This window comes from Etheostoma cragini, chromosome 15 (genome assembly GCF_013103735.1).
Source record: "Etheostoma cragini isolate CJK2018 chromosome 15, CSU_Ecrag_1.0, whole genome shotgun sequence".
Taxonomy (NCBI): Eukaryota; Metazoa; Chordata; class Actinopteri; order Perciformes; family Percidae; genus Etheostoma; species Etheostoma cragini.
The window spans coordinates 17,453,116-17,466,332 of record NC_048421.1 but is presented as its reverse complement, the minus strand read 5'-3'; the positions used below and the strand labels follow the sequence as shown (position 1 = coordinate 17,466,332).

Below are 13,217 nucleotides of genomic sequence, written 5' to 3'. Positions count from 1 at the left end.
TATAAGAACACTTAGGCCAAATGTACAGTCAGAAAAGCAGTTAAACTAAATTAATATTCTCAATTGATTGTATTTGCTAGTGAAATCATGAGCTACAAAGTAACAGGAACCGGTCGGATAAATGTAATAAAATACCAAGACTGAGAGTCTTCATCCATGCCAAATGCTAACATCAACATGCTAATATGCTCACAACGACCATGCTAATCTTCTTAGCGTGTTAGTATGTTAACATTTACTTATTCACAGTCAACACAAAGTAGCCTGCAGTTGAGGCTCGTGGTGATGTAATCAGTATTTTTTAGTGTAATTAGTTGATGCAGGTTTGGTCATACTGAACATTTCGGAGAATCACCAAAGTTATGACATTCCGTGATAATCCACCCAGCAGCCTAGATATTGAGATCTTTCACTCAAAGCCACAAATGGTCAACCTCATGGTGGTAGCTACCAGTAGACCACATCAAAACCTTCCCTCAGCTAATCTCGTTACTGTTTACATGTAACCAGTCAATGAGAGGGTGCAAAAAAAGAGATTCAGATACATAATGAATCAGACTTCTGCACACGCTGCGTTCACCATCTGCCATGAGCTCCAAAGATCCCTGAAGGAAGACATGTGGGTGTGTTTGTTATGAGTCACAATGCAGCTGCAAGGTAATAATGCAACATGGGAGAAAAAAAAATTTAAATGAAACTCACACAGCGATTATAGCCGTTACTAAGCAGTTATGATCACTGGTTTGTTAAGGTTCAAGAGAAATGATGTGTGGATGAATGCAAATGCTTAAAAGACCAGATGTACAAAGAAGGCAGCCTTGTTCAACCAAAGCCCTGTGAAATATTTGCACATCCATCACACAGACAGGCATCTTTATTAATCAGGTGTCCCGACCTTATGAAGCGCATGAACGACATCTTAATTAGATCCAGAGATTAGTTTATAAGACAAGCTCGAGGCCCGGCTGGTGACAGCAGAGAATCAAAGATCAGTGAGGCTCAGTTATCCTGCTAGAGAAGAGCAGGATTACTCACAGAGATGTCTGCACAGACACTAATGGGAGTCTGTCTGTATAGGATGTGGGTAGGCCTACTGCCTGACATAATATTCAAAAGGCAAATGAAAAGGATCTGATTGATTGTAAACAAAGCTTGCATGACATATAGTATATGTTATGACATATATATTTCTACTTCCTGTGTGTGAAGGAGAAAGTAGACAAGGAGAAACACACCAACTAATGTACAGTGTACGAAGCAAGGTAATGGATTAAACAGGAACATAGTCTACTTTAGTCCTCCACCATTTATACAGGCCTTTATTTTTGTGAAAGAATAATGCTGTGCTGGTTGTAGGCACATTTTTAACAATGTGCAGTAGTTTTTTTGTAGTTTTGTCTCAAGAATTTCAATGAAATAAAATTCTTACTGTGAAAACATAAGGCTGTGCAAAACCACTTGTGCGCAATACATTAATGATAATTAGAGTTTTTAGCAGAGGGAAAAATTATGAATTAGTAACAGCTTTAGAAATGATAAATGTAGGCCTATGTAATATAAGTATTAAAATAGATTACTTAAGTGTATGAGTGTGTGAGTAGCTGTGTCAGTGTCTAAAAATGTAGGTCACAGATTTGTGTAACGGTAAAGTTATTTAAAATCGGCATGAAGTTTGCAATGAACATGAGAATGACAATGTGAAGTTAAACTTGATAAAGCATTCATTACATTAGAAATGATTATTCAAGTGTTTTATTTTGGAAAGAATTTAACGGAAGTTTTCGTGTTAGTGTAGTATTTTGTCTGACTTGATGTCGGTGGAGATGACGCGAGTGTGTGGATAATCATTTGTGTTTACTGTCCTCCAGTGGCCGCAATGAGGAACTGCAACACTACATTACCACTGCTGTGTCCATGGTGTTTATATAATTATATTATTGTTGTTCATATCATTGTATACAACTCTTTATTAGTATTATGATAAGAAAAATAACATCAGTATTTGTGAAACTGAGTGGTTCACGTGATAACAGTTCTCTGCCTAGCAGTTGAGTGTCGAGCTGCCATGGTCTGTTTTTAAGCTATTTAGATCGACAAAACGTGCATGATACTGCCCTCTTGTGGCCACTTTGTGTAATTATAGTTGCGCGCCACCACAATCAAGTTAGACATAAAAGTGTAGCATAGTACTTCCGGTAGAAATCGTGAAAATAAAACGCACCCCATACAGAGTTGTAGTTTTATACTTTGGCCAGTTGAGGGCAGTAAACGGCAGTTGTAATACTGAGAATCCGTTTCCGCTTTGCGTCAGCTTTCTACTTCCTTTCACACCGGCACTTCGTCGGGGATTTGTACCGTTTGAGGACCGGTTGGATAAAAAGTGCATACAGGGTGTCACATACTTCACGGTAAGATTACAGTTCAATATGTACAGGCGTATGAATAACCCCCGTTTTTATTGGTGTTTGAAGTTAAATCTTAACGAGCCTTTAGTAATTGTTTCTGACCTGCCACCCAACTTAGCTTAGCATGCTAGCGAGGCCACCTGGCAAGATGGTTAGCGTTAGCATCCTTTAGCCAAATGAGCAAGGAAGCCCGGGGAAAGAAATTCCTCTATCCAGAAGAAAGCTCAGAGCGCCTTCTTTGCTTTAATATTATGTGTGACATGGTTCTTGTAATTCAGTTGTACGCCCCAGTCGAGATGAGCTTCTTCTGTTAGCATGTGATCGTAAGTTACAAGTAGCCAAAGGCACTCCAAAGATCATGGTAGCTAACGTTAGCTAGCTAGCGGTGCCAGATGTCAGCTGGTGCTGCTGATCGATTAAAGACTGTTACAGACGTACAAATATAACAAGTAGTGGCTTTGTAGTAATCGATCGGCCGCCACGGTTATGAAATAACAGACGTAGCTAACTAACTAGCTAACGTCGATAAATGTATTCACGTAAATCTTAAATGTTGGGTAGGGTGGGCTGGGGTGGCACTAGAAGTAGCTCAGTACCTTAGGGAGTTGGGATGGGAACCGGAGGGTCGCCGGTTCAAGTCCCCGTACGGACCGAAGTACTGAGGGTGGACTAGTAGCTGGAGAGGTACCAGTTCATCTCCTGGGCACTGCCAATGTGCTCTTGGGCAAGGTTAGGGTGTTTAGCACGTTTAGGTCAGGTATGTGTTTGAGGAGTAAATTAAGTTTTTTTTCTTTCTTTTTTTTTTAAACTTCCATTAAGATCCCATATGTGGGTTAGTCTTATTGTCATTTGAGGCTTTAAAAATGTAATGATGATGATGCTGAACCAGCAGCTTAAGCTATGAGATATTATGTTAGTTGCAGCCTGAGGTCCCAGGTTCATAAGTAGTAATTTTGTTGTGGAGTTGTACTTGTTCCGACTTGTTGTTGGATGTGCTGACGGGTCAATGATGACTAGCCCACTGCGCAAGCTGATCAGTGCCTATTTATTTCAGTGCATTGCTGGAGAAATCCGTGCTGCTCACTGCCTGAGACCCTCTGCGTGATTAGACCATTGCATTTTCCACTTTTTTTGTAATCTTGACATCCTTTTAGGTGAGTTACAGAACAGTCTTTTTCTCTCTGACTTCAGGTCATGGCAAAGTTCAACGCCCCTGTGATCCAGGACAATCCGTCCGGATGGGGTCCCTGTGCGGTCCCAGAGAAGTTCAAAGACATGCCCTACCAGCCTTTCAGCAAGGGAGACCGCCTGGGAAAGGTTTGCTTGAATAATGAATAAGTTTCCTACCAAAGGAATCATACTACCTTCAGTTTTCCTCACGTTGTGTGTTCTCTCGTCAGGTTGCTGACTGGACTGGAGCGACGTATCAAGACAAGAGATACACAAGTAAGACAGACCGCTGTCCACACGCATTAACCGTCTTATATAGTGTTCAGTGTCCTTTAACTGAAATATATGTGTAGTAATACAGATGGATTGATATGTCTGGTCTAGGGATGGGGATTGTTCATTTTTGCATTGATATTAATACCATTTTTTAGACTGCCTCAAGATTTGAGTCTTTATCGATACCATTGTCCATACTTTTCATTTGGTGGAAAAGAGGCAACATGATTTGATCTTAAAGGTGCCGTAGGTAGGATTTTGAAGCTCCAGGACCAAAAAATGTGAACATCAACCACTTCTCAGTTCCTCCCCCCTTTCTGCTAAAGACCAAAACGGTCTCCTAAGCCCCTCCCCCCACAAGGGAGAGGTGTACACTATAGAGCAGGGGGAAACTTAGCTTAACTTATCCATAAAAATGTTTTAAATTAGCTGCTCACCTCATGTAGTTCTACTCCAACATGTGGTCAGTTTCAGTAAATATGACAAAAAGTTAGTTTTACCTACTGCACCTTTAACAGAACTATTATTAAATCTTTTTTTAAATTTTTTTCATGACATGACTCGTCTCTGGAGACATGACATTATATGATCCACTAGTCTCCATGGCAGCATTGATATGCACACACCTTATTGATTTTTTGGGGTTTTGAGAAATTTGGAACCAGGTCCTTATTAGAACCGAGTCTCAAGACCCATACCTAGCCTGGACACATTAACTCTCTAACTGGTCTTACATCTAATTCAAAGTTTTTAAACCACAAATGGAAACACATATGCTTTACCCCCCACTGTTTGTGGGAATCTTTCAAACAACACTATTAATTATGAACTAGCTTTAAGTTGTAATTTCTTAAGGAAGTCTGTGTTTTCTTTTGTCTCCAGATAAGTATTCCTCTCAGTTCGGAGGAGGTAGTCAGTACGCCTACTTTCACGAGGAGGACGAGACGAGCTTCCAGCTGGTGGACACGGCCAAGACACAGAAGACGGCCTACCAGAGGAACCGCATGAGGTTTGCTCAGGTACAGCAGATGACACACGCACACACACACACACACACACACACACACACACACACACTCTCTCTATGTCACCCTGTGATTCAACATGTAAGTGTTTTGTATTATTTTTGACGTAGTCCAATAAAATGCCCGTTTGTTTCAACAGAGGAATCTGCGCAGGGATAAAGATCGTAGGAACCTGACTCAGTTCAACATGCAGACGCTCCCTAAGAGCGCCAAGCAAAAGGAGAGGTGAGAAATGTGCTGCTTATTAGCTGATGTCCTGTCAAATGTTTCCCACTGTGAGATCACATGTGCTCGTTGTCCGTCCAGGGATCGTATGCGCCTGCAGAAGAAGTTCCAGAAGCAGTTTGGGGTCCGTCAGAAGTGGGACCAGAAATCCCAGGTATTGATCGCGTATTCGGTTTTATCACTGGCTTAGAGCTGCAACTAGTAGTCGTCAAGAACGATTTCTCGTTTTCAATCAAAAATAAAGATTTGCGGCTGCTCTAATGTGCAGATTTCCTTGTTTTCTATTGATTACCGTTGGCCAGACAAATAAGACTGTGGGGAAGTATGATGGGCATTTCTCACTGTTTTCTGACATTTTTTCTGACACATTATAATTCGTTAATTAATTGTTAATAAAATAAAGGTGAGCATTTTCAATAATGTTTGTAATTGGAGAAGGTGTTTCTAATGTCAGGATTTTAAAATCGTTTAAAAGTGTGTATTTTATGATTGCAGAAATTATCTTTGTAGTCTTGTAGCAGGATGATTCTTCTGTTGAAGGTTTTGGTAGCAAGGGTGTTAACATTTGTTTTTCCTATACAACCCTCTTTCTTTCTATACAATCCTTCTCTCCCTCCATACAACCCTCTTTCTTTCTATACAATCCTTCTCTCCCTCCATACAACCTTCTTTCTTTCTATACAATCCTTCTCTCCCTCCATACAACCTTCTTTCTTTCTATACAACCCTTCTCTCCCTCCATACAACCTTCTTTCTTTCTATACAACCGTTCTCTCCCTCCATACAACCCTTCTCTCCCTCCATACAACCCTTCTTTCTTTCTATACAACCCTTCTTTCTTTCTATACAACCCTTCTCTCCCTCTATACAACCCTTCTCTCCCTCTATACAACCCTTCTCTCCCTCTATACAACCCTCTTTCTTTCTATACAACCCTTCTCTCCCTCCATACAACCTTCTTTCTTTCTATACAACCCTTCTCTCCCTCCATACAACCCTCCTCTCCCTCCATACAACCCTTCTTTCTTTCTATACAAACCTTCTCTCCCTCCATACATCCCTTCTCTCCCTCTATACAACCCTTCTCTCCCTCTATACAAACCTTCTCTCCCTCCATACATCCCTTCTCTCCCTCTATACAACCCTTCTCTCCCTCTATACAACCCTTCTCTCCCTCTATACACCCCTATTCTTTCTCCATGTCCATGTACTTCAAGGCCCAGCTGAAACCCAGAGACTCCTCCGTTGAGGTTCGGAGTGACTGGGAGGTGAAGGAGGAGATGGACTTCCCCAGGCTGATGAAGATGAGATACATGGAGGTAGCTGACCCCACTGACATGTAAGTGAAACTCTCCTGTTCTTTGTCCCCAGTCATTTATCTTTATAAATACGGAAGGGGATGACCTGTCGTTTCCTGCAGTGAGTGCTGCGGGGCCCTGGAGCACTACGATAAGGCTTTTGATCGGATCACCACCCGCAATGAGAAGCAGCTGAAAAGCATCAAGAGGATCTTCCACACCGTCACTACCACTGACGATCCCGTCATCCGCAAGGTATCCAGACTTCACCGTCACGGGCTGATCCAGGACACACACGATCACTCAGAACTTTGTTGTTTTGATGCAATGTGTTTGTTTTTTGTGTTCTTGTTCCAGCTGGCTAAGACTCAGGGTAATGTGTTTGCCACTGATGCCATCTTGGCCACCTTGATGTGCTGCACACGCTCAGTCAACTCCTGGGACATCATCGTCCAGAGAGTGGGCAACAAGCTCTTCTTTGACAAGAGAGACAACTCTGACTTTGGTGAGGCTTTGAGAGACGCTGATACCCGTCCGCTTATTTTAGATTGGTCTTAATTTGGTCTTTTATTTGGTCTTTTTTTTCTTTAACTCCACTACATTTGTTTGACAGCTGGAAAATGTCAGAGTTGGAAGCAGGGCTATCTTTCTGACCCTGTGAACAGTTGACTTTTTAGAGACCAGTGGTTCTCGCAGGGCAGCCACACTGCAGACATCTGATGATCTTATAGGATCTGATCCACTGCTGTACATCACACTTGTTGTGTTGCTTTAACATCTGTGACCTCCTTTCAGATTTGCTCACCGTGAGCGAGACCGCCAACGAGCCGCCGCAGGATGAGGGCAACTCCTTCAACTCTCCCCGTAACCTGGCGATGGAGGCCACCTACATCAACCACAACTTCAGCCAGCAGTGTTTACGCATGGTGAGAGCGCCCGCAACTTAAACCCCTCACCACTAGCCCGACTAGCTGTTTCCGGTATTTTCTCATTCAACTCTCCACCGAAAAGCCTATAGACATACCAATAATGTCTAAAAATCACACTTTTGCTCTAACCAGTGCCTCCAGTATACATGGTTTGCACATTAGATATATTCCTTTTTGATTATTTTATGTGGATTTGTCATGTTGTTGTTTTCTTCAGGGTGGAGAGCGGTACAAGTTTCCTGCCCCCAACCCATTTGTGGAGGAGGATACGGACAAGAGTGAGGTGGCATCTGTAGCCTACAGGTAGGCCCTGAACCCTGCTGGTTAGTTTACTGACTGCCGTAAAATCAAACATCAGTAGGCTTTTGCAAAGCGTAAAGTACTTAGGAACAACTTGTGTGTGAATATTATATATATGTTAAATCCTATGAGTACAAGGCAGATCAGTCTAACATACGCTATCGTATATTAGTACATTAGATGTAAAAACGGCTTCCTTGCAGGCTGACAGCCAGTGTTTGTTCTTTAGGTACCGTCACTGGAAGCTCGGGGAAGACATTGATCTGATAGTCCGCTGTGAGCACGATGGAGTGATGACCGGCGCCAACGGAGAAGTGTCTTTCATTAACGTCAAGACCCTCAACGAGTGGGACTCCAGGGTAAGAGGCGGCTCAGTAGTGGCTGATGTTTATCCTCTGTGAGCATTTAATGTTCATCATATTAACAGGCCTAGAAAACACGAGGCATTTGTCTAAGTGTTCATTTAGTTTTTAATAAATATACATGAAGCAACTAATGTCAACATGGACAACAACATTGTGATTGATTTAAAGAAATGCCACCAAACCAGAGCACGTTTTTCTTTCTTTCTTTTTTTTTTTTCAAATTTCAAAAACTGAAAACGCATTTGTCGCTCTGTGGCATCCCCAGCATTGTAACGGGGTGGACTGGCGTCAGAAGCTGGACTCTCAGAGAGGAGCCGTACTTGCCACTGAGCTGAAGAACAACAGCTACAAACTGGCCCGCTGGACCTGCTGCGCCATGCTGGCTGGATCAGAGTACCTCAAACTGGGGTAAGGAACAAGAATACTGGAGATCAGAATCTCAGCATTTAGCTTTAGTAGCTTACTTTAGTAGCATACTTTAGTCAGTATGTTGTTGCTTGTACTATCATGTCATTGAGAAGACACAAGCAGGTAAGACTGAGACATTTTTCCCGTTGAGTTTTGTGTATTTGAACACCTATTCAATTGTTTTATTGTGTGCACAACAATTAGAGAAGCAGTGGTTTGCAATGACCATCTTGGGCTCAGGCTTCCTCTAACGACGCTTAAACAATGCGGTGCCTGGACCGATGTAAACACACTTCTTTCAGGTTTTGCTCTTATCAAATTCAGCAAAGACTCCACCTTGAAAGAAACTTATTCTATCTGTGCTTTGCCTCTGTTTGCTCTGCTGGCTTCTGGTTGGATCAACATGATACAAACTAATAAGTCTGTCAAGGTTATAAAGCACAAACCCATTGTACGGAGGGATTTGGATACCTGTATGGAGACACTAAACACAAATTGGACCAGAGCTGTAGTTTGTACTGCAGTCGTTGCATCACTGTGTGTGTTCTTCAGGTACGTGTCTCGGTATCACGCCAAGGACTCCGCTCGTCACGTCGTCCTGGGAACCCAGCAGTTCAAACCCAACGAGTTCGCCAGCCAGATCAACCTGAGCATGGAGAACGCCTGGGGAATCCTCCGCTGCGTCATCGATATCTGCCGCAAGCTGGACGAGGGCAAGTACCTCATCCTCAAGGACCCCAACAAGGTGAGCCGTCAGTTGTTCTTGGTGCTTTGTGCTACAGGGATGCATACAAGCTCTCTGGTTGAAGGCTAGGGGGGAACTGAGCTGATCGGTCGCCATTCTGTACTTTATTTTGTCAACAGCAAGTGATTCGGGTGTACAGCCTGCCTGATGGCACCTTCAGTTCTGATGAAGAGGAGGAGGAAGAGGAAGATGAAGAGGACGAGGAAGAAGAAGGTGAGATTCAGTTTTAATAACTATTTTTGGCTCACATGTACACATGTAGTGTAGATAGTTTGAGCATTGGCAGAAGGATGTTGGTTTATTTATTTACCGGTTACAGGGAACATGAATCAACATTTCTGATTCCAAGTTAATGTGCCAGAGGTGGTTAATGAGCTCATTTCCATCTGTCCTCCCTGGGCATAGCCTAATGTTACCAATTCTACAATACAACACAATATGATACAATACACTAATACGTGGCAGAAGTAGTAGATGAATGTAAAAACCGTCCAGAGAATTTGGCCCATCCATGAGAGAAAGAGAGACAACATGGCTGAGCAAAGTGGCAGTTGGTCATTGGTCGTCTGTTCCCCTGAAGCAGCTTAACTTGATCGAGATAAGTCAAGTAAATCCCTGAACCACGTCCAGTCTGGAACACAGCAGTTTTTTGATAACGTGAAGAACCCGGTTCCATATTCATTCTGTTTTGTTTACTGATAGAAAACTGTTTTTTCCTCATTCTAGATGAAGAGAACTGAAGTGTGGAGACTGCTCCGGTGACCAAAGCAAGCCTACACCATAAGTAAAACACAATTTAACTCCTTGACATTTAATAAAGATGAGAGATTGGCCAGCTGTGTGTTCTCTAGTTGTCTGTTCATTTTTCAGCAGTTACACATTAACAGCTACTGTAGATTGTTGGAAGTGCAAGACCGGCCGTGTCAATGTATTTTAGGGATTCAAAACCGTGTAAGCGGATCAAGGTTGGTGTTGCTCACCTGCTTACTCCCAGATGAACTTCAGAGACATATCACCGAGTCTCTCCTGCAGGAGTTGATCCACTCTTTTACTCTGAGCGACAGTAAAGGTGTTCTTCTTACCGATCTTACCTGTAATTAAAAAGAGGAAAAAAAGAATTCCAGACCTGATACCTGTTTACATGTTTCTGCAAACAAGCTGCAGTTATGTTGCGTTACCTTTGCGCATGTAATCTTTCTTCACCTTATCTTTTGGCAGAAACTCGTAGTTGGCTTTGGAGTCTTTCTTCATGTTCTTGAATGTAGCTTTTTCCACAACTTGTTCAATGGCTGCTTCACTCAGGTTTTTCTCCAAGAAAGTGCAGATCTTAGTTACTGCCGCCTTCAGGTCCTAAAAGAGAAACAGGAACCCAACAGAAGTTTAATGCTTTAATTGATAATATTAAATGGATTAGAAATGCCGAAAAGAGAACCACATCTTACTAAAATCATGTCCTCATAGGTGAGGAAGAGGATGTTGTACTGGTCTCTCTTAGAATGCCACTCCCTGATGTGGTCAAACCAGGATGATGCTCCAACTGTAGGATAGATACATTATGTATTATTATTTATGTGCACGTCATAGCAGCTGTACACAAACTTCACAATACAATGAATAGTGCAACAGTAGGTATGTCGTACAAATTTAAAATGTACATTATTGTAAATAAAGCCATTTAAAATTATTTAGATTTCCAACTGTTCTCAATGTGAAATTATTGATTCAAATGTTCATAATTTAATCCAATATACAGACTTTTTAACAGAAGTTATTTCCAATCTTTTGGTTAATTGTTCATGATCAGGTGGTTATTTAAAATGTTAGATGATATAATACAGCACTGTATCTGGTCATCATCTCCCAGACAGTGGAGGGAAGGATCCTGCTCAAAGAAGTCCTGGAAGCTCTTGGGAGTCTCCAGGTCACCACAGTATTACTGAAGTGGTCATAGGAGACAATGTCCTATGGATTTCGCATCGTATAGATAATATGAAAATAATTACTTATTAATTACTTTTTCTGGGATTTGGGTTATATTGTGTCTCTGGTGCTTCCACGTGCACACAAACTTAGAAAAGAAACCCAGCCATGTTGTTTTGAGTGAGGTACAGGTTTCTGAATGTCTCCTGCTTTCAGCCAGGTCCGCTGTTCCAAATCCGCAGTTTTCTACGTCACTAGCTGAGAGTTGGCTAACAGTTGTACATGCTAGCGCGAGCTTGCTAGCTCGTTCTCAATGGCAAAACACTGCTACAACACACACTAGTTCACCATAATCTACTAAAGAACTACTTCCATGTCCCTGTTCTGTAGGTATTCCACAAGAGCCCCGGGTCTAAAGGAAGTCTCTCAGCTAATCCTGACTTGTACTGACCAAAGTTGGAGAAAGTTATCTAGCTGATGTGATTTTTTACCTCGCTACTGCACATGTACCACTCCCAACAAAGATAGTATAGAAGTAAGATGTCTCACTCTGTAGCTAAAACAAAGACCTAAACACACAGGGGGGAAACAGGATCTGTACAAACAAACAAAATCATGTAAACGTATTCTGGTACAATACAACTACTAACCTGAAAATGAGCATAATGTGGGCACTTTAGAAAAAGAAAAGGATGTTCACTTTGTAAGTCATGTGTTGAGGTAGTACAAGTTTGAACACATTTCATCATTATTACAATTACAACTGAACCATTGGTCTATTTATAGAAAAGTTATTAACAAAAGTGTCAGTCTCAGTGTTTTAAAAAATCATTGCAGAGTTCTGGGACAATGTAATGCAGTTGGGAATCAACTGGAAATAGCAGTGAAGTGCAAAGTAATTTACAGATATAGAATTAATAGTAAAGGGTTAATACCAGCAGAAGGAACACATACTGTATTGGACTTCCACAAAATACTCACCTTTGCCTTCTTGTCCTTTAGTCCCGGAGGCAAGAGAGCCGGGGTGAGGTGAGAGGTGAAGAGCCGCGGAGAAGGTCGAGCAGGGTAATCTCCACGACCCTCCCTGTACTCCAGCCACGGCATATGCTCCAAGTTGTTTGCATATTCATACAGACCCCTGTCTAACTCACTGATGGAGATGATGATATGTTGAGTCCATATGGTACCTGTGTGGGGGGAATTTGTTAAGGTATGAGACATCCGACATGCCCTGCTGACATGTATCAGTAGGGCTGGGTACCGACTGAATAAAATGTCAGTATGATACGTAATGCTGTAAACCGTTTAAATCTACACTCGACTTACATTGTGGAGTGACAAGTGCCACCAACTGTTGGGCATTACCTAGAGCATCAGGTGTGTGAAAACATGGAGGCCACAATAACAAAGATTTGCTGTTTTCCTTATGCAAGCACATAAACCGCACACCGACAGGTGCTTGCATTGTCTGCAGGTCAACGAACGGGAAGAGACATGGATAAGGTGTCATTTTTTATACATAGGCCTATATATGAATAAGTTCAAACATGCTGTCTTTGTATGTTTCTTGGCAGAGGCGTTTGTTCACCATAAACAGTTTATTGTCGTTGAAATATTTCCAAAGTCGTCTACATCAAAAGTCAGTTGTCAACAACGCGTGACCCACTGGGAAACTCTGTTAGCAAAATCCAGCCCCAGTTTCCCATCTCCGGCATGGAGTGACGTGCATGATGACGTTTTCACTGGGAAAAATGTTTCTCCGATGCCCATGAACGCACGGTAAGCATGCAGCATGCTTTCTCTAAGATCTTAGATTGTTTGTGATTGGCTGTCAACACGTCGTAGAGGCGGGCACAGCGTCACACAGAGACAGGCTTGCGTAGTAGGAGCTTTTCTTTTTTTAAATTGATATTGAAAAAAGATCTTTAGGAAAGTCATCAAAACTAATAATAATATAATAATAATAAATTGAATTTGTATAGCGCTTTTCCCGAGCTCAAAGCCGCTTAACAGAGTAGGGACAGTTATTAAAAAAAAAAAAAATAAATAAATAAATAAATAAATAAATAAAAAAAATAAATAAAGAAAAACTAAGGATAGGCAGAACAGAAAAGATGGGTCTTCAGACGGGACTGAAAAATGGTGAGGGAC

General features: G+C 41.8%; 1 protein-coding gene and 1 pseudogene across 2 annotated transcripts; one reads left to right on the top strand and one right to left on the bottom strand.

The window, feature by feature from the left end:
- The first annotated feature begins 2,184 nt into the window (after positions 1-2,184).
- eif3d (eukaryotic translation initiation factor 3, subunit D) lies at positions 2,185-9,987 on the top strand. Of its 2 annotated transcripts, none has more exons than XM_034893427.1 (16): positions 2,185-2,408; positions 3,597-3,722; positions 3,806-3,851; positions 4,734-4,870; positions 5,016-5,101; positions 5,183-5,255; positions 6,325-6,440; positions 6,522-6,654; positions 6,757-6,904; positions 7,195-7,325; positions 7,546-7,631; positions 7,858-7,987; positions 8,259-8,401; positions 8,954-9,146; positions 9,266-9,359; positions 9,873-9,987. In XM_034893427.1, exons 2-16 carry the CDS (start codon positions 3,600-3,602, stop codon positions 9,884-9,886), a joined length of 1,653 nt encoding a protein of 550 aa, XP_034749318.1. In that variant the 5' UTR covers positions 2,185-2,408; positions 3,597-3,599; the 3' UTR covers positions 9,887-9,987. The 2 variants fall into 2 exon arrangements, with proteins under 2 accessions (XP_034749318.1, XP_034749317.1); XM_034893426.1 differs by having other exon boundaries at positions 6,319-6,440.
- On the bottom strand, positions 9,862-12,302 carry LOC117958174 (annotated as a pseudogene).
- Between the last annotated feature and the right edge of the window lie 915 nt (positions 12,303-13,217).